General features: G+C 43.8%; 1 protein-coding gene across 4 annotated transcripts in view; it reads right to left on the bottom strand.

The window, feature by feature from the left end:
* Nucleotides 1-21,902, bottom strand: part of dock1 (dedicator of cytokinesis 1) — a 132,205-nt gene that overhangs the window by 12,965 nt on the left and 97,338 nt on the right. For all 4 annotated transcript variants that reach the window (XM_037464485.2, XM_037464486.2, XM_037464487.2 and 1 more), the window contains 15 exons: nucleotides 21,533-21,611; nucleotides 20,622-20,722; nucleotides 16,739-16,797; nucleotides 16,118-16,266; nucleotides 15,112-15,197; nucleotides 14,690-14,846; nucleotides 13,191-13,231; nucleotides 12,702-12,792; nucleotides 10,825-10,944; nucleotides 9,569-9,658; nucleotides 9,079-9,183; nucleotides 3,979-4,120; nucleotides 3,618-3,699; nucleotides 1,975-2,059; nucleotides 866-952 (listed from right to left, as the gene is read on the bottom strand). In XM_037464485.2, the coding sequence (XP_037320382.2) occupies nucleotides 866-952; nucleotides 1,975-2,059; nucleotides 3,618-3,699; nucleotides 3,979-4,120; nucleotides 9,079-9,183; nucleotides 9,569-9,658; nucleotides 10,825-10,944; nucleotides 12,702-12,792; nucleotides 13,191-13,231; nucleotides 14,690-14,846; nucleotides 15,112-15,197; nucleotides 16,118-16,266; nucleotides 16,739-16,797; nucleotides 20,622-20,722; nucleotides 21,533-21,611 (1,474 nt within the window). The remainder of the gene's footprint in view (nucleotides 1-865; nucleotides 953-1,974; nucleotides 2,060-3,617; nucleotides 3,700-3,978; nucleotides 4,121-9,078; nucleotides 9,184-9,568; nucleotides 9,659-10,824; nucleotides 10,945-12,701; nucleotides 12,793-13,190; nucleotides 13,232-14,689; nucleotides 14,847-15,111; nucleotides 15,198-16,117; nucleotides 16,267-16,738; nucleotides 16,798-20,621; nucleotides 20,723-21,532; nucleotides 21,612-21,902) is intronic.

Raw genomic sequence — 21,902 nt, 5'->3', positions numbered from 1 at the left:
GTAAAGATGAATAAAACACTTAGAAATGTTGACATGAATTCCACCACTGTGTAAAGAAAATCCAACTAAATGTGTGTAGCTTCACCTGGTTGAAATAAAATTACAATTATTTGAACAAAATAAATAAATAAACTAATTGCCTCCTCCAACATGACTGGGTTGTTGTATAAATGTCAGAATCAGACCCCCGTGTGTAAGAATAAGGCTGTTGTGCCAGGGAGACACATCTCCAATCAGCTATGTCACAGGGCTGCATGATGATAAAACGCATTGTCAGATGGAAGGCTTTAGGTTGGTGGAGCTCAGCCCAGTCAGCAAGCCTTAAATAGAGAGCGTAACCTCCGGGAGGAGGTGGCCTCTCCCTGGCTTGTCTGCAGAAGTGCTTTCACCACATCAGTATGTGACAGTGACTAGTTAGCCTGGCTAAATACTGCATTTGTTTTGGGACAAACTCATGGCACATTAGAAGGATGAGGTGGGTGATACTGTAACCTGGTCGTGTGCATTTGATTACAAAACAAAAAGTGCTGAAACTGTAATGCACTTTCACCCGGGCGCAAAATACTAAATGCATAAAGACCCTAGCTGCAGCTGACCATCCTCTCATCATCAGGCTTTCAATACAGGTATTTCTATTACAGGAGAATCGACAGCGAGTGAGTTCCTTCAGTTGTATTTGTGCCGTGAAGCTACTACTCGGTGAATCAATGCAGGGCCCCTCTGGCAGAGGGACATCATGCCCGTGAGTCCGGCGTGCCTGCGTCCGCGCGGCCGCCCATGCGGATTAAAGCTGATGAATCGCATCGATCGGCTTCTCGAGCAAGGCTGTGAATCCTTGTCCGATTGGGAGGCCTTCCATACTCACTGTGGAGACCGACTTGACTTCAAACCAGCGCAGGATGCCAGGGAGCTTGTATCCCGTCGAGTACGTGGTCCTCTCGATCCACATGTTCTGTTGACAGAGCGACAAAGATGACAATGACAAGGCGTTTTTTTGTGCCAATCCACATTCTACACACCTAGCTTTTTAGACTGCTCTCTCAATGAGAGTAAGATGATTTCATGTCCGTTCAATCAGAAGTAAGGGGAGGTGGACGGATAGAGGTGTGCAAATGGGGTTTGGATTATGTCTGTAAATCTTATGAGGATCCATCCCCTCACTGTCGGGACGGAGAGAGCACCATCAGTCAGAGTGAGTCTGAGAGTTAAATACATCATCCTCCTGATGAAATGCTAGCGTAAACACACACAGAACAGTGTGAATGGGATTCATTTGTCATCGCCATTGTCTGGTTGGCTAATAAAGTGTGCAAAAATAAAAGTTCTTGAGATGAATCAAAAAAATTGGGAATCATTATTAACAGGGAAAATATTTGGCTCCCTCGTGACAATTTTATTCGGTTCTCCTTGTTGGCAGACAGTTTTGTTGTGTTTAATGATAGCTCTGCTTTGATATTGATTTAGTTTGCTGGGAAGTATAAGAAAGAAAATGTAATCTCAAAGACCAATCTCAAACAATAATCAGGCTGCATCCTGTATTAAATGCCAAGACAGCATGTCCTGTTACTGATGCAAAAAAAAGAAGAAAAACAAGATGAAAACAAAAAAACTTTTTGCTGCACCGAAGCATCAGAGAAGACTATCAAACTATTGGATCAGGCATTACTTAGTATTCTACTACTTGTGGTGACTGAGTGTGAGCGAGAGAAAAGGAAGAAATGTTTAAAAAGCCATTATAAATTATAAATAAGTATCATGTTACATGGGATTATAATTCTTTAAATTATAAAATATTTTTCTCAACTTCATCAAACAAAAGTAGCTCAAATGTGCTGTATTATAGTTTAATGCTAAGTAGCCTATTTAATTCACACTTTTATGCATTTGATGAGTAAAGTATGCTCATGAAGCTTTAATGTTAACAAATAACTCCCTTTTGAAAAAACAAAAAACAAATAGTGACAAAACAATTACCGCAAACTCATTGTCAGGGTCCTTCTCCCCCTTCCTCACTGGCCTGGAGTACTGGAATTTGTGGACTTCATTTACTGTGTAGAAGCTGCGGAGGGGGGGGGGGGGAGAAAATCAGTGGGTGAGTAAATTAAAACTGTAATGGGCAATCTACGGCCTGTTTCAAAGGTTGAAGGCTTTTGACTAGCCGCCTACGACACGGCCTCATATCCATGCAAATAAATTCATTTCGGGGTCAAACACGTCACTGGCAGCGGCTGAGGTTGGGCCGACATGTCGGGACACAGAGAGAACCTGCCGCATATGTGACAGAGGCACACAACTAGTGGGGGGGTTAATAGACATTTCACATTTGGAAAATTATGGAGCTTCTCCAGTGGCTGTGGGAGCAGCTGTCTGGGCGCACAGGTCGCCCACGTACGCCCTCTTTTTCCATCTTCCTTACAGGCATCCACATCCACACTCCCGGGAAAACTGTTCCATTCAGCGTCCCTTAACCAAGGCCATTTGTTTGAGAATGCATACTTTGACTTTATTAGCAACCAACTCTGAATTAAATATAAAAAAGAATACAGTGCCGGTCAAAAATCGCTGGGGTAGCTTTACCTGCAGCAGTGTGTGCAGGGTGGGACGCTGCAATATTTGAACCTTTTCTACTAAGCATGGTGCATGTGTGTTTCTAATGATCAATGTTTTTGTGACATTCAAACAGCACAGAGAGATTCAGCCCAGGCCTTACAAGGACTTGAGCCATTTATCCTTGGTCACAAAGGGGAACACCCCGTTTAATGCTAAACATGATGAGAGCCAGTCCCTGATTAGCAGAGAAAGCAAACCATTACCATCAAAAAAGGATCCTCTGAGATTCTGATCCAATGAACAGATTTGTAAAGCTGCTTTGAATCTGTTCCTTTATCCCAATTATTAACTGATGTTTCAGTAGCATGTTCAGGACAAAGCAAGGTCACAAGGGGGAACTCTGCCTGCTGTTGCGACCCTTTGACTCAAACTACTCGGCCTCATTGCTATGCAGCGCTGATCTTTTCTGTAGACGGGGACAGAGAGTTACAATCAGGGAAAGCCCGGGATAAAAACCCAGGGAAGAGAGTCGCCAGCGAGTCTCCGTGTGGAAAAGAACACGGCTGTCTAAACTGTGGCTATTAACAGACTTACATATTTCAGTCAGACACAGTTCACAAACGAGATGTGATCAACGATGCAGGCTTGCGATCAGATCAAATGGGCAGGTATCGTTGCCTCCGGGTTCTCGGAGTAGACGTCTTCTTTGAAATTGCATCCACCGATGCGTTGGGTGTTGTATGGAGGAAAATTTGCACAGCTGACTAAGGCAGTGCATGGCTGGCGTGCAGATTGGGCTTGTGTGACTGCAGCCCCCGGTGCGCGGCACAAAGGTATTAATGATGCCAGGGAAACTATGTTGTACTTGGCGCTGGCGAATGGCGGCAGATGGCCGGCGCTAGTTATTAACCACGAGAACGTCAAGAAGGTCAACCGCCGTTTGTCGCACACAGACGCACATTTACGCAGAGATTTAATGGCTTTTGCCAGACGCGCCCTGCTAAAGGATTAAATGCATGCACTGCGTAAATGTAAAGCACCGAGTGGAGGAGGGACATCCCGCTCACCTCACTATTTGCTCAGAGACGGGTTTGTTTTGGAACTTGGCAGGCAGGTCGAGGATCGGTTTAACTGTGAAACACTGGATGTCTTCAGCAGGAACATCAAGGAAAGTGTTTCAACATTGCATCAAATCAATTAGTAAAATACCACCTTTAAGTAAGTCCTACAGAGCCACATGTTTTAAATTAACAGTTCCATAGCTAGTTTAAAAGCCCCCAACCCATACAAAAAATGTAGTTGGTTTGTATAATATTAATTATATAGATATTAACTAAAACCATGTTTCCAATCCACAAAATTAATCAGCACATTTCTCTTCATTAAATAGAAACAAAAACCCCTCCAAAAAAACTGTGCTGAGGATACATTGTCCAGAAGAAGACTTTATGTCCTCGCTGGGCGGCGTGGTCGTCTTCATCTTCTCTGCGTTGGGGAACTGTGTGAGAAGGCGGGCTTCGAAGTCCTCTCTGCGCTCGTACTCCTTCCCTCGGTAGCTGAACATTTTGTTCTGAGGGACGGTGAAGAAAACAGTGAGACATTGGACAGTACATGAAGGCAGAGACACATTTTAGTTTGACAGTAATATACACTCACCGGCCACTTTATTAGGTACACCTGTCCAACTGCTCGTTAACACTTAATTTCTAAGCAGCCAATCACATGGCGGCAACTCAGTGCATTTAGGCATGTAGACATTGTCAAGACAATCTCCTGCAGTTCAAACCGAGCATCAGTATGGGGAAGAAAGGTGATTTGAGTGACTTTGAACGTGGCATGATTGTTGGTGCCAGAAGGGCTGGTCTGAGTATTTCAGAAACTGCTAATCTACTGGGATTTTTACGCACAACCATCTCTAGGGTTTACAGAGAATGGTCCGAAAAAGAAAAAACATCCAGTGAGCGGCAGTTCTGTGAGCGGAAATGCCTTGTTGATGCCAGAGGTCAGAGGAGAATGGCCAGACTGGTTCGAGCTGATAGAAGGGCAACAGTGACTCAAATAACCACCCGTTACAACCAAGGTGGGCATAAGAGCATCTCTGAACGCACAGTACGTCGAACTTTGAGGCAGATGGGCTACAGCAGCAGAAGACCACACCGGGTGCCACTCCTTTCAGCTAAGAACAGGAAACTGAGGCTACAATTTGCACAAGCTCATCGAAATTGGACAATAGAAGATTGGAAAAACGTTGCCTGGTCTGATGAGTCTCGATTTCTGCTGCGACATTCGGATGGTAGGGTCAGAATTTGGCGTCTACAACATGAAAGCATGGATCCATCCTGCCTTGTATCAACGGTTCAGGCTGGTGGTGTCATGGTGTGGGGAATATTTTCTTGGCACTCTTTGGGCCCCTTGGTACCAATTGAGCATCGTTGCAACGCCACAGCCTACCTGAGTATTGTTGCTGACCATGTCCATCCCTTTATGACCACAATGTACCCAACTTCTGATGGCTACTTTCAGCAGGATAAAGCGCCATGTCATAAAGCTGGAATCATCTCAGACTGGTTTCTTGAACATGACAATGAGTTCGCTGTACTCAAATGGCCTCCACAATCACCAGATCTCAATCCAATAGAGCATCTTTGGGATGTGGTGGAACGGGAGATTCGCATCATGGATGTGCAGCCGACAAATCTGCGGCAACTGTGTGATGCCATCATGTCAATATGGACCAAACTCCCTGAGGAATGCTTCCAGCACCTTGTTGAATCTATGCCACGAAGAATTGAGGTAGTTCTGAAGGCAAAAGGGGGTCCAACCCGTTACTAGCATGGGGTACCTAATAAAGTGGCCGGTGAGTGTATTTCCAAACATTTCTTAATATGTAGAAACGATGTGTAATTACCGTATTTTCGTGACTATAAAGCGCACTGGATTATAAGGCGCACCTTCAATGAATCGCCTGTTTTAGAACTATTTTCCTATATAGGGCGCATAGAATAGAAGATACTGCAGTAAAACTGGGGTTGCGTTATGCATCCACTAGATCGGGCTGTGCTAAATCAAACGTTATTAAGCGTTCTGAAAACTCTTCACTCCCATGGTAACGTTGTTCAAACGTTAATGTGGATATTAACAATATCTCTGAACCTCCAACTTTCGTTCTTGATTAATGAAAACATTCTTGGCAAATGCTTTCGTGCATCTTGCACCGAGAGGCAGCGCTGGAACAGACGGTGGCGCAAAAAATACGGTACATGAAAGGTAAACACAAATAACCAATAAACATACAACACATACAATAAGGAACATTGACCCTATTTTATAAATGAGGCAACATGTCAGCAAACCATTTTTTAAAATATTCAATCGAGAAATATTAATTCAATGGCATTCGGGAACAATGGATGAAAGCGGCTTTAAACTGTAAAACTACCTGACCTGATGCTGTGGCTGGGTTCAAACACATTATAACATGAAATACTTGGAAATCAGGGTGACAGAAAGTTTCTTTTAGAAGGGTTGGGGGGGTCTTGAATCTTGTCTAGCATACGGACAGACTGCAAATGACTACTAAAATGTAGCTGGGGTCTCTTTGGCTTCGAACTACAGCTACTGGAGAACTTTCCTTCAAACCAAAGTGAGCGCTGCATGTCAAATCCGCGTGGTAAGATCTTGGCCCTGTACACATCTTAACAGATGGATCTTACCAATTCCTTCTTCCTTTAAACTCCTTTCTTTCTTCCTCTATGAACCATAACTGCGTATTACGAGCCCTGTACTCGTGCATGGTACACTATTTATTTTTACTAAATGGAATCGCAGACGTGAAATGTGCCCGTAGCTTCAAATTTGCTTTGACAGTAAGTGGAAAAAAAGCCCACTTATTTTCAAAGTCATTCCTTTTGGCTGCAGGGGAATCTGACAATGAACCGCTGCAACGTTTTAGTGGTGATTAACCACAGGATTTCATTTCAATAGTTTCTCTTAATCACTCAAATTTGTTCAAGGACATCCAATTTTTTCAAATCACTGAATATCGTGTGCTAATCCGTAAGAGGACAGAAGGCTTTGCACCATGTTGTTGAGCCTTTTAGTCCTGGATACAGTAACATAATGTCACGTTCATTACCCTCAAACCAACACCGGGTACTTCTGGCAAAGAAAACCCACTGTCATTGAGAAATTATTTAGTGCTCAAATGGTTCTTCATTTCTTGGCTGCTGGGTAGAAAAACAATTTCATGAAGTAACAAAAGCAGTAGTAGCACAATCAAGTTGCAACTGAAATTAAACCCTGTACACTTTCAGGCTTCCCTGATGTACCTGAGGCAGGACTGAACCATTTGTGACATATGTGGAGAACGACCACAGGGAAAAAACAACCACATCATTCAAAGAGAAACTTCAAAATGCCTGGACACTCTGCAGAATCAAACTGTTAAATAGACATAAAAGCCGATAAGAAGGCCATCTGGTTTTTCTTCCAAGATGAAAAGAAGTCATTTGAAAAGAATAAACCCAGCAGAGTGCCGCTGAAAATGCATAAGGCAGGAATGTCGGGTGTGCTCTGGGGTCTGTCTGAACACAGCGTAAATACAGGGATTAAGTCAAGTTTAGGGTTGATGGAAAGGGGAAGGAGAATAGCCGTAGTGTGTCTAAAAAGCTCCCCCAAACACAGGCTTTTTATAACACAAATACAATGGAAGCTTCAAAGCTTTACAAAAAGGTGCTCTACTTTCAAGGTTGAGATGATGACTTAAGATAATGTGCATGTCTTTAAAATGATTTTTTAGTAACACAAAGTATTATTTCTATATCTAATTGTAACATACAGCTGGGGTTTAACACAGAACTAGATCATAAGAAGGGAGACAAAGTGTCTTTACCAGTGGCTTAATTGCATCTGCAGGTCTAAACAAATGACATAATCTATTATAGAGCATTTTATAATTAGCAAGTACCCTTGTGCCTAACCACATTAACAACTAATAAATCATAAGCCACTGAATCAAGCACTCTTGCATATAATCAATTCTCAAGCGGGGTGGATACAAAATGCCTTTATCAGAGTATTGATTTTCTCACATAATTGACTTTTCCCCGAGGACACCGCGATGCTGGAACGCAAACACCAATATGAGGAACTATATTCATCTCGATAAGTAACCCACAGGTCAACACCTCCGTAGGTACTCGTACAGAAATCTTTCAACATAACTATGAAAAATATATTAAAAGGTTTGCATGCCGTCACAGCAGCACAATGCAGGAGCCATAATGGAGCAATGATTCACTTTCTGTCATAACAGGTAATGTGGAATATTATCCATCCTCTGCATTTGAGACTCGCTTCCACACTACCTTGATTCCACTGCGGCGTAATGAACACCACAAAATAAATAAAGACATAAACTCGCAGTTCAAAATAAAATACCTCACGCTGTCTCTAATGATGTTTCTGGGGTTGAGAGATTGGAGTGCAGCGAAAGTGAAAATGACAGAATGAAAAGGACATATAATTGGGGTTCTCGAGACTTGACTTTAACGTTATCTTTTTTCGTGAGAACATTTTGAGCCACTTTGTAGGTTTCTTTTGCAAAAAACAAACAAACGTTAAGGCATATACGGCGTTCTCAGCCACGCCAACACAGCTGCATCACAGCTGGATCACCACTGCCTTCAAGATCTTACAGACCATGTTGATAAAAACCCATTGAAATGTACTGTAATCAAAATGGATACGTGGACGGAGCAGGAGACCCTTTAGCAATAGAGGGCAGGGCGGTCCGATATTCAGCGAGTAGCATTTTAGACACTGAAAAACCCAGTGGGAGGAAATTAACACCTATACTAATTTGGCACAAGGCCAGCCAGAATAATTAAGGAGGAAAAATCTGTTCAGGTTTATACTCTGAGGTTCTGAATAGACTTTAGGGTTTCAATGTTGATATTTATAATGATTAATGGCCAAGCAATGGTGGCCGTTTGAGAGGTCAGGGTGGATTCCACCCACCAGACCTACCACAAGAACTTCCAAAGTAAAGCTCAAGCTGACGTAGGTCTCAATGATTTGGCATTAGAACCCATGATGCAGCTTCAGCCCCCCTAAAGCAATTTACAATGTGACCATTTCACTTCCGTTCACTTTGCAGTGGGCAGCAGGCTTTGCGGCTCAGGCAGTGATGGGAGACCTTGGGATGCGGGACACGCTCACGGCGCGGAGAAAAGGGGATTCAGGTGACGGGAATTAAAGGCCCCCGCTCGCTGCGTGATCGGCCTTCTGATTGGACAAACAAGGCACGGCCAGAGGGGGGGGGGGGGGTCTTACCTCAACTGCTACAGCTACGCCCTGCTCTAGTGGAGGGGGGGGGGGGTTGGGGTTAGGATTGACCAACTGACCAACAAACAAGACTAGTAGATGTGAGCTACTTATAAAGGGGACAGGTTAAAAGGTGAAATACATATTGACAGTAAACAGATTAATCTTCCATCCTGACTGAGCCGAGGGGAAGCGTGTACTCACACGTAGGAAGGAGGGGAAGCCCATGCCGTAGTAGCCAACGGCGAAGTAGTCTGGTTTGGGCCGGATGACCGTCACTATGTTCTCGTAGAACTGGGCTTGCTTCCGCTGTCGGGAGACACAATGGAACGATTCACTGCCATGGAAACGCTGACATTTCATCACATAACACACTGTCACGCTTTATTTAATTTAAATAATGTCAGCGAGTGATCGGCCATCATAAAGCAGTTTGATAGTTGACCATATAAATCATTATGAAATGCTCTATAGACAGTAATATTTTTATACAGTGTTTAAAACTACAATCATACAGCACTATAAACACGTAACTCAATTTATTAAAATTATGAAAATATTTTTAACCTTAACTAGGCCGTCTTGGTTAAATAGAATCAGCTTAAATAAAGACATCACAGTCCTGTGTGCTCTAAATGTATCTGAAATGTAAGCAATGGCAATTCTGTTCAACAAAAAAAACAATAAATCTTACCAAGGAGGCGCTTAGCTGCTCAAAATCAAACATTTCATTCTCGTATTGTTCAGCCAGCTCCTTTCCCAAAATGATTGCCTCCTCCCACATCTTTGGAGCAAACACACACACAAACAGAGACAGTAAATGAATTCATTATCAAATATCGAGCTGAGATAGTTGTCATTTTTCAGCCAGCAGAATAAAACCAATTATCCTTTCCAGCCAATGGGATTCAAAATTAGCCTTTTTGAGCACAAATAAACAGGAAGTAATTCCATTAAGTCAATATCGCTCACTGTCTTTTTCTTTCAGCTGAAAAACTAAAACCCAAACGGCCTCCTCTTTAGGGAAGCAAAATCGTCATTTCCCTTCGGGACTCTTGGGAGGTATTCGAGTGGTGTCGCAGACAGCTGGGAGCCACTCAAACATGTTGAAGGGCTTCTAACTGGCTTCCGGACCGGATTAGGTGGAGCGGATCGGTGGGGCCAGGCTGGAGGCAGGCCAAGTCCAGTCCGCCGCGCCGATCCGCCTGCCATCAGCAGGAGTGGTGGTGGCGACACCATCTGGGACCAAACACCCCATCCTCCACCCCTCGACACTCCTATCTCTGCAGTGTTCAATTATTCTCACAGTCACTGTAACGCTTCCTGATCCATGTTTGTTTGTGTTAAATGAATGTTTTTCCGATCGGTTATCTCCCTGGCAGTGTACTGACGAATGACATTCAGCTGGGGCTGCACCCCAGCACCGGTGACACAAGCGGGGCCTTGGAACATCATCTTTTCAGATGCTCTGGCTGCAGTCCTGGAGACCCATTCCGGGCTTAGCTTACAGGCTGCGAGAGCAGTTTGTCTCTCTGAAACCAGATATATGAAGAGAGCAGAAGTGCAGCAGGGTACACGAGCAGAACAATGATGTCAATCCGAGGCACATGTGAACGGCCTGCACTTCTTAATCACACTGCGGGCGGTGAGAGGAGGAAAAAAGGTTTCGTTAAAAGGCAGAGTAGGGGACAACATCAAAACAGCCACATTGATGCTTGTGTAGTCTGATATGCGCCTTTGTGCGTGACAGCATCAGCAAAAACAAGGGTGATCATTTGCAACCCCTGTTCTGTCGAAAAGGAATATGAAACCTCCATTCCAAAACTGCCTTCCTACGCCAGAAGAGGTATTTAACAGCGATGACAGCATCTAAAAATAGCACGCCCACAGTCTGCGATTTATCATGGTTATGACCACTCTTTTATGTGTGTGTGTGTGTGTGTGTCTCACCTTGCCCTTGTCAAAGTAATTGATAATCTGCTGGTAGAGCTGGTCCTTGAGCTGTCCTTGAGTGGAGGCCTGGTAGCCGTCTCTCTGGGTCAGGTGGGCTGCGCATTGCTCGTCTGACCACTACAAAGGACAAGTTAGCGCTGGGGTTAACACTGGGCAATACAATTCAGAGCCAAAGGGGAAGGGGTGACACAAAATCAATCACTGAGTTATAGCCGATGCAAATGGGAGAGATTGATTTGTAATTCTTTTTAAAGTGGCCCTGCACTCTGACAATAGCCCTGCACTAGTGCAATAGGGACATTTGAGACATGGGCATGTGTGTTCGACGCTCAGAGAGAGAGAGCAAAAGTGCACCACTTGATACTGTTCCACCAGTAGGTGAGCCCTACGGAAGCCAGTTATGCCCTTGTTAGCAATACACATCAGGTACAGTACAGAGTCATGCTGCAGCGTTATATTATTCATTACACATACTTTTTTGCTAGTTTTTGTAAATAATGGCAGACAGGGAACAGTGATCCAAGAAGAATAAGAACCATGGGGGGGTTATGCTTTTGTGCTGACCGTGTACCCCATCATGCATCACTATGGAGCATAATGAGCTTTCTAACAAGCTAAAACAGCTTGGCTAACAGGCAGATGGGCTGATTGGCCTCCGTGTCGAGGAACCATAATCCTGTGTGTGCTGCCAGGACTCGATTCATTACCAGCCCGTTTTAATTGGTGCTGTGAGCAACCTGAGGAGTTAAGATCTCAGTGAAAAAAGGACAAAAATTTTGTAAGCGGGGCCAAATTTGAATGGCGAAGCCAAGGCATTTGCATTGCCCGTGCTGGAGAGGGGATGAAAAAAGTAATTGCTCTGCACATTGTTGCTGTGGCATGAAAAGGGATGCTGGAAGGCTTTGGATCAGGTTATTGATTCCTTTACAGCTGAACTGCGGCATTTACAGGGTAGAAAGGATCTTAGTTTATTCATGGCTGGATGGTGACCCTGCATCGACAAAACTAAAGTGCTGATGCATCTCTGACAAAACATGAAGGCGCCATAAATTCATCAGATGTTATTACTCCACAGGAGGTTATTATTTTTATTTATTATAATTATTACCACAGAAACCGGTTTTACTATATAGCCACGGGTGGATGCAGAATCATCCATCAGCCATACTCATTCCAGCTCGTTTACACAGTGGGAGGGCGAAGATGACACAGGACAGTTTATTGTAGAAGAAAGGATTCATCCAGACTCTGGTGGAACAAAATTAACCAATTTCCACAATATAATAGCGAGTCCCTCTCTGAAGGTGCGATCAGGAATGCCACAGCTGCTGGGAGATGAGCAGAATTAAAATGATAATAACAAAAACAACTCCTGCTTGCTCAGCGAGGAAAATGTGATTCAGTCACAGCCTGCTCCCCCCTGTTGGGACGCGTACAAACCCTGATGCAGACAGCTATTTATGCAAATACACCTGAGTTGTTGGGGGCAACCATTTTTACTAAAAGGCAGAGATGAACATCTCCAATTTCAGGGTATACCAAACAACTGGGAAAAGACACTGCAGCTCCTTCGGTTAGGGAACACTGTGTGAAGATGTGATATATTTTTGGCCGATATAAAAATCTAGGTCTAGAGCAGATGCAGCAGCATAAACAAAAAGGTGAGATCTTAAAGCAGGGATGCTTGGTGATGATTCTAATTCAAGATATTGCACCCTGTGGCCTTATCTTTTTTTTTATCCTGTACACATGAAAATTCAAATACACACTTGTTTACTCCCTGAGGTTAAAGCTGTGTTAGTTTAGGAGTGTATTTGGGTTCTGTTTGAAGCTTGCTTCTGCAATTATTTGCTGTTGATATTTTGTCTGTGTACCTTGAGCAGTTTGGCGTGTAGCAGCAGAGTGTACGCAGCCTCTGTGTAGTTGTCACACTCTTTGTGGAGGTCGCACAGCTTGTACAAGTACCTGACAGGAAAGAGCAACGATTTAAGGGTCATGTCTGGCTGGCCTTGCACACTTAAAACAACAGACAGAGAGTTGAATCCGCTGCAATGACGCGTGTTGACAGCCTGATTTGCATCAAATGAAGCTTGACAGGAAGATGGGACAGGTGAGATTGCGGATATGCAAATGTATTTGAACCAAAGCTATATTTTATTCTGAATCTCTGAGGAAAAATGTCTGGGGAAAAAGGGCCAAAAGGTACAGAAATAAGCCTTGGCAAGTCCAAATGTGAATGTCACAGCACTCAGTGTCCCATTGTCCTGTATGTAAAGTGCTTTAGTGGTGTTGAATGCTTCAAAATGATTAAATGCCTCTAAATTTAAACATGTTAAACAGGAAAAAGGCTGGATATAACTTACCTGATGTACATCTCTTCTCTGTCGATCTCCTTGTAAAAGTTCTACAGGAAGGAAAGAGACCATTAAAATGGAGCTGAAAAGGGTTCATAGACTGCTAGTTACAATGATGCTGGCTTATTTATGCTTACCGTATTTTCGCGACTATACGGCGCACTGAATTACAAGGCGCACCTTCAATAAATCGCCAATTTTAGAACTATTTTCATATATAGAGCGCACCGGATCACAAGGCGCATAGAAGTAACTGCAGTAAAACGTTTGACTGGGGCTGCGTTATGCATCCACTAGATCGGGCTGTGCTAAATCAAACGTTATTAAGCGTTCTGAAAACTCTTCACTCCCATGGTAACGTTGTTCAAACGTTAATGTGGATATTAACAATATCTCTTTCGTTATTGGTTAATGAAAACATTCTTGGCAAATGCTTTGGTGCATCTTGCACCGAGAGGCAGCGCTGGAACAGACGGTGGCGCCTCGCGGCGGACCGTCAGCGCGATCCCGACATCCAACTACGAGCTTTAATGTACTGTAGCGACTCTGGACAATGTGCTTATCTTCTGGTTTTATTGTCGAGAAACAGGCTACTGTCGGCCGTAGCCTACGCCGAACAAAAACACACCATCGCTCTCCAAAACAACAACAATTCCCGCGTCCCCATAGGTGGCACTAAGATGAGTGACGTCACATTGTGCGCCCTTCACTGACCATCCCAAAACTCTGTAAAGTGCAATGCCGCTCCAGAACATGAAAACACAGTCCGTTACAATACGCTGTTGGAGCTGGAATTACCGCGGCTGCTGGCACCAGACTTTCCCTCCAATGGATCCTCGTTAACCAGTATGGATCAACCAATTGAGCCATATATACGGCGCTCCGGATTACAAGGCGCACGCGCCGTTTTTTTAGGAAAAAAAGGATTTTAAGTGCGCCTTATAGTTGCGAAAATACGGTACATTAAACAACTCTTGATATCACTGGACTGTAGAACCTTTTCCAATCTTTCTAAAAGAACACTGGCAATGTGACAAAGAATAACAATGTCCTCGCTTACAGCAGGACAAAACAAAGTATTCACTAAAGACAAACAAGTTGGCAGATATCCATGTCCCACCGCTCTGCTGGCTTAAAGCGGAATCTTACATTTTACGTGACCTGGCAAAGCACTGTGAGAACATGACTCAGGTGAATGTGGAAAGGGCCCTGTAGTGTTTTTTCCCGTTCGTAGTTGCCCAAGACCCAAAATTGACATTTCAAGAGGAAACGTCCCTTCACAGAGGAGAGGTGTTTCAGGTGAGCTGCTCTCCGACAACATCTTAACCCTCTGTGACGCATGGTAATTAATGTTTCCTTAGTGTGGCTAGTAGCACGTCATTGTGGTCACTTCCATGACGATAATAGCCTATGAACAATGCCTAGTCATCTATTTAAACACACACACACACACACCATATACTTACAGAGACTGTGCGTATTGAGGAACTGAGAAGAAAGCAACTTACGAGCACATTGACAGTGCAACTCATTCGGTTTTCCTTGTTCTCATCGTGCATGATGGTCCTGTAGTCCAGCAGCCTCTCCAGCAGACGAACCACCAGGGTGACAAAGTTCTCGCCCGTCTTGGCAAGGTACTTGTGCTTCCTGCAGTGCTCCAGTAAACTGTGTGTGTGTTTCGTGCACACGTGGTAGGGGTGGAAGCCACGGGGCAGAGAAAAACAGAAGTGAGTCATTTACAATATGTTCTTTGATGGGTTCAAATTGTCAGAGGTTTTGCAGCTTACAAGGGAATGTTTTTTTTCTTCTTTTTTTTTGTCGCGTGATCATCAGCACACTGAGATTATTTTGAGGAGTGCCATGTTGCAATTAGCATTAGCTAACTAGTGAGAGGCTGAGGCGTAATCCCACACAATTAATCAGCACTTACATTTTTTGGAAGAGAACTTTGTACTGCTCGTCTCCGCGGCCTCCTTCCACCTCGTGATCGAGCTTGGTGATGATCTCGTTCTCAAACTGCAATTAGACAGAGCAGGCATAAATAATCAGTGTGGCTAATCTTTCAATTCATTAACGCCGTCTCCGTCTCGCTCTCTCTGCATTGAGGCAAACTGTGCTTCTTCTTTAATTGCCCAGCTGATCGTGAGCCGGCATCTTTTGATTATTATTCTCTTAACTTATAATTATGTGTATAAATTTGGTTAGAAGAGAAATACGCTGCATCAAGAAACACATCCCCTTAACTTTGTGTGCCTGTATTCTCTGACAGTGATATGTACACTATATTTCACTGACATGTGTGCAGCAGCAGTATATATATTAAAAAAAAAACTTGACAATGTAGACCAATTTTCACTGACTTGTGTTGGCCATGCACAAATACAAAACAGAAAAGGATCAAGCAGAGTAGGAGAATATTTAAAAAAAGCTGCTTTCTTTTAGATCACCAAATACGAAAGACCCAGGAAAGGAAATATGCCTAAACATAGAGATGGGTGAGCCCGACTATTGAGTGACTTAATTAGCAGCATTATGGTTAAGCAGGCTCACGCAGGGCTACAGTAGAAGGGCCAGCAAAGACCCGAGGCCAATGTCCCATTTTTCAGTTTGACACGAGTACAATAAACATCCCATACTTTGGGCGCCCACGTAAACATCACAAAGCTAAAAACTCTTAACTCTTAAATGCTCTTAGAGCTGCAGCCAAACGGATTTCCTCAAGCAGAAAGGCTCAATTTTGCACTGTAACGGGAACATAACACTAAGTTCCATGCATCGCGGCTGTTGGTTATCTGAGCAAAACAAAATGTTTTGCAATATGACAAGTAAGCTTATGGCTATATGACTTTTTCTTTTTGAGTGTTTACGCTTCCAAAATGTTTTATTATGTCCTTTTGTCACAGTCCTGTTGTTTTGTCAGGTTTCAGAGGACGCACCCGCTGGAAGCTGCATGTGAAGTGGAACTCGCACTGCATCATGTCAAAGAAGATGGGGATGGTGGCCTTTCGCAACTCGATCTCAGGAACGAGCGTCATCTCCAGGATAGGACCCACCATCTCTGGAATGAATTTTATCTTGTGGGGCCCTAAAAGAGGTAAGGACACATTTGCATATAAATGTACAGTGTAGTATACCGTCAATTTGCCTTCACAATACAACACGTTGATATGTTTCTCATCAACATATTCCATGACAATTATGCGGTAAATAACTTCAACGCCTCACGTCAAAAATAGCTGGAGGATATTAAAAACAACTGAATGGGCCAATTTAATCTGGTGTAAAGCTCTAATTAAGCGATCAGATGCTGCACGTTACGATGAGCTGGCTGTAAGGGAGGCACAGGTGCACAAATCTAACACCACAATTTCCATCCACTGAGAGTTGACTGCTTAGTCTATCTAATCACACAACATAAAGCTAATTAAAACGGTCTCTCTATATTTAGCTGCTCTCCTTTTTTCAATTGAATTTTGAGACAACTAAAGTACTTAGTTTGCAAATAATCATAAACATCTGTTCTTGAATTCATTCAAATTTAACAATTGTTAACTTACCTAGATTGTACCACATGTCCCTAATTTCAAAGCCAATTTGTCTTCTCATGTCCTGGTACCTGAAACAAAAACAGGATAAAATGTTAGGCAGGTCACATTTACATCACGGCACAGAAGACACAATTACTTATTTAGAGAGTGGCTTACTGCATGTGTAAAGTGAGTGAAATACCAATAGTGTTAGCTGACACTAGAGCCCAAAGATCAACACAAAGTGAACTAAACACTAAAGACGAAGGGACGGACAACCTGAAAACATCATGCCTCCGGCCACCCGCTGCTGCTGAGGCATGAAAATGGATTTGGTAGCGCCTCAGAGCACTTCTTCTCTCTGATTGATGTTTGAATGAGTAGAGACCGAGATCAAGACATTTAGTCCAATAACAGGTATTTCCTGTGGCTGAGCTAAGTAAACGGGGGAAGAGCAGTTCATATGACGAGACATCTTCAACTGATTTTTTTGGAATACAAATGCACCCTTAACTAATCAAATCCCCCTAATGTAAGTTATGAAGCGATCGTCTGCTGTTTGTGATCAGACAGTCTTTATTTTCCTAGTTCTTTGAAGGTCGGCTCAGACTGTCAGGAGCCCCCCCGCTTTGAAAACAGAAAGGATCGCTCCTGTGGCGACTCGTCGCCTGGCTTTTTGCAAACCTGATGAGCTGATCAGCACCGCTACGTCAAGGTCATGAACCAATCTCTACAGCAGCTCGGAGCCTGCCTCTGTGCCTGCCACACACGGGCCCACGTCCAGGTCACGGAGAGGACAAATAGTGAAGTGGAGAGGACAGGCAGTGAATGATGAAGGGACTAACAGGAAAAACCATTCTGTGTACATGAAACTTAAGTAATGGATTTAGTTGGACAATGGACAATGAAGTGAAGTGTGTAAGATCGAGCCTGAATTTGTTTTAAGATCGAGCCGTTAAAGGACACAATGCAGATAGCAGTCCCGACAGAGCCCTTTTTATACTGTGATTCCACTGCTTTGTTATAGCATGCTTTATTTGGCCCGTTACATGTAGCGGCCGGCCATCACAACAGAAGTTAGACTTCAAGTTGATGCACTGTTTAATAAAATGTTTGAGATTAAAATGTCACAAATGGAGCCTGGCAGAATATTACCAATTCCCTTGTAAGGCTCAATAATGTGGAAGTAATTATGTTTTTTATAAGTTTTCATAAGTGCGCTAACTGGTTTCAGATTAGATTTGAATTTTGTGCAGCTCTAGAAAACTACTTGCCAAAAAAGCTTGCCACCCAATGTGGAAAAATACATTGTTACCTTAAGTGAAATTCTTATCATAATGTATTTGTGGCACAATAGGTACAACATCTGACACGCCCTCGGAGTAGTTAATCCAGGTTTGGTGTCCTCCTGTGTCAGCTAGTGGCACCACAGGCGATTGTGTTGTTGCCTCCGGTAACCATCACAACCTGTATGACTGTATCAGACGATCACGCCGAGTGACAGATGGAGGAAATCTGCATTCCGTACCAGAAGGCGGACGGCATGACACCTTGGCGTGACCTTGCAGCAGAGCAGGATTGAGAGTTGGAGGTCTGAATATCCAAAGCCTCTTCCACAATAAAAACCTGATGCATTGTTTTTGACAATACTGTACAAAAGACACACAAATGCATTGAGAAGAGCACAATCCATAACGAAGACGCTGTGTCACCTCTTTGAGTCCGGCTGCGTCACAATACTTAACAGCATTTATCCATCAAGGGAGGGGGGTTTTACACGAGTTGATCCTAAAGGAGTATTTGCAAGATGCCCACCTGTAAAAGGCATGCCGCTTTGCGTCTCTACATGCGGCATGCGGGCCTGCTCAGGAGGCACCGTGTCCTCACCCGAGGCCGAAGCAGGCGCAGGGTGCAGCTCAGCACACTCGTGCGGGCAGGGAGAGAGGCAGCTATGACTGCCTCCTGTTAGGACCTACAACACGTCCCTGTCAGCTACAGGGAGGAAAATCCCCCAGAGTGATTGACGAGGAAGAAACAGAGGTGAGCAGTGAGCGGATCTGGTGGGGGGTTCTCGGCGGCTCGTGCTGTCTAACGCCAGTGGGTCAGGGGAGCGGGAGGTGTCGAGAGGAAATTTTTGTGGAGGCACGGGGTGACGGTAACACAAGAGGTTTCTATCAGAAACATAGACAGCCGTGGCAGGTAGAGCCACAGAAGTGAGTGACCAGCAGTGGCCTGTAAGAGACGACACTGAAGCGCAAGATTAATTTCATCATTAATTTGCTCATATGATGACATCGCCACATGTTCATTCCTCCAGCTCTTTAGGTGTATGTGTGGTTGCATATCCATGAAGAACTCATTTTTAGGGTTGATTTGATTTTGGGACATAAGTTAGTTAGGTTTAGTCTGCTGAATCCTAACAACTGGATCATATCACACATAGCCCGACTGGAAACTCAGCAACATGGCCACACACAGGCTATCCATCTATTCAGGACATGCACTGCATGTGAGCCCGTCTGTGTCCCGATCCAAATGTTAGAACCTTAACGAGAACTCCACAAACAGCAGTGTGATGCTCAGTGTTGCCACAGTTATTTTGAAAAAGTAATCGGATTACTGACTACTGATTACTCCTTTAAAAAGTAGCTTAGTCACTTTGAAGATTACTTGATTTTAAAAGTAACTAAGTTAGATTACAAGTTACTTGGTAACTGAATGTTACTAATAAAGTAACGCCTTCCTGGCATCACTGCTGATGCTGTGAACGAGCTGCGCACAAGTCTGATTCCACCCCTGTGTTCTCTGCTCCCACAGCACAGTAATTGGCATTGAAGGCAGGACTGACAGTTCATGCACTAGCACACAGGAAGACTGGATGTAGCGGGGGGGACAAGAGAGAAGGTGGAAAGCAGTTAGAGGGAGACATAAACAAAAGAGGTGAGTGGGTAGGTAAAAGTAGAAAGAGAGAGAATTGGCATTTGCTGTTTAATATCCTCTCGGGTTGCTCTGGGAGCTACTTGGTTGTACTCGCATGACACATTTGGGATTGTCAAATAAACAGTCTCGAAATAGCAGCGGCAGACATTTTCCCTGTTCAGTTCTTATGCCAGGAAGCGGCACTTTTTTTGTGTATGCAGATAAAACAGTAGTTTCTTTCCAAGGAAAGCTGACTAGTGAAGAAAGGGGGGGTGGGGGTGGTGAGGAACGTCTTGTTTGTGTGGAAGCTCATCAGGTCCGGTATTAACCGGCCAGCAGAGAGTCTCGTTGTCGGTCTCGGGCGGCGGTGTGATGAATGCTTTTGTGACAAAAGCCCTTCCAAATGAAGATGAGAGCCAATATGGTCCACTTCTGCCCAGAAAGCATTTACACGTCTGGCTGCATTACCAGATGAGAAATACTAATGTAGATGAATGCCTTTTTGTAGATACAGGCAGTGTGTGGAGGGGGGGGGGGGGTGTTATAAAAAAAAATAACGCTCACTAAACTTACTGAAAACAGGGTCAGATTTTGGGGAGCGACTTTTCGGATGCAAAACTTGCGTGTATCCCGATTATCTGTTGCTGGAATATCAAGGACTAAAAAAAGCACGAGGGAGACGCTTTGATAAGGTACCAAAAGCACCTGCGCCCTACATTTCAAGTCACTGCCAACTTTGCCACCTGGCATTTGAGTTGGAGATGAGCTCTCGATAACTCCTAGTGCTACTACGGAGGCTCTTCCGCTATCTTCAGAAGTGCAAACAACTAGAGCAGCCTCCTCTGGGGCCGCGTGGGGCGTGTCGGGTGTGCCTGTGAGAGCCCCAGCGTGATGAATTATATAAAGCTTGCTCAAGCTGCGGAGGGAGCTCGGGGCTGTGTTGGTGTGCGATGCGGAGGCCCGGTGGATTACGAGAGAGCGCGCGAGTACTCACTTGTGGAAGATCTTGGCTCTTTTGTCGCTCGAGAAGTTCTCCAGCTGCAGTGACTCCTGGGTGAGGAAGGCTACGGCCAAGTGAAAGTAGTTGTTCCACAGCTGAGAAAGCGGAGAACGTGGCGTGAAAGGAGCAACAGAGCGTTTAAGCTCAAAAAGCAGTTTTGCAACAATACCATTCAGTACAACAGCACACAAGGCCAGTTAGAACCCATTGTCCCAGTGGTCGGTGAGGCTGGAGGTTTGGGCTACTGACCTCAGCACTTTCTATCTCAGGAGCACTGCAGCAGAAATCTGTGCAATCATGGCCATGTTTTCTGAATGAAAAAAAGTCAATTCGTGCATGTGCACAAAGTTTCTTCAAGATGAGCGTATGAGAATCAGTCGATTTTCTGCTGAGATATGGTTTGAAGTAAAGAACACCCAATTTTATTCCTACGCGAGAGATCCAAGTGCCATTACCAATCCATGAGGGTTTTAATAGGAGAGTAGTTTGTAAAAACATAAATTCTCTTCCATATGTCAAGCATTTAAAAAGCGAGCATAAAAAGCTGCTCTTTTCAAGGGCAAAGCAGGTTAAAATATTCTGAAATGCGCATCAAATTGCCAGCCATTAAACAGTAATTGATGTTCCCGTCGCCACAATTTTTACGTCTACTGCTTTCAGCTTCTTTTTTTTTTTCTTTTCAGAAGATTTAACAATGCTGCATCCGGAACATTGAAAAAAAAAAATCCTCTTTGTGAAACTGCAGTGAAGTGATGACATGAGAGAAGTCATCCAAATCTTTTGCAAAGCTGCTGCTGCTAATAGTACTTGACGTGGCTAAAATAACATGGTCTGTGGGGTGGGAGGGCCGCTTTCAAGGTGGTTTCCAAAAAGGAAAAACACTTTCAAATTGGTGAATCTCTTACCTGTAGCTCAAAATTGGTTTGATCTAGGAATTTCTTGTTCAGGACTGCTGCGTACTGATTAATGGCCCGCAGGAACACTCTGGAAAGATAAGACAAGAATTAAATTTACAGTAAAACATATATTTACATTCTTGCTTTAAGGCATTTGCCGGCTTGTTGATTATGTACACAACACTAGAACTCAAAACAAAATGTCATGTAACAAATTACAGAGATAAATGGTTAAAAGCAGTGTACAGTGTTCAAATCATGTACTCAAATGGATGCAATATGTTTATTAGAGGTACAAACGTAATGAAGCATATGATAAACATAAGGGCATTTACAGAGAATAATAAAACCGGTGCATTCATTCAAACTGTGAATTCTA

Source organism: Pungitius pungitius, chromosome 21 (assembly GCF_949316345.1).
Source record: "Pungitius pungitius chromosome 21, fPunPun2.1, whole genome shotgun sequence".
Lineage (NCBI taxonomy): Eukaryota > Metazoa > Chordata > Actinopteri > Perciformes > Gasterosteidae > Pungitius > Pungitius pungitius.
The sequence above is the reverse complement of the archived record's forward strand: the minus strand, read 5'-3'. Positions and strand labels throughout refer to the sequence as shown.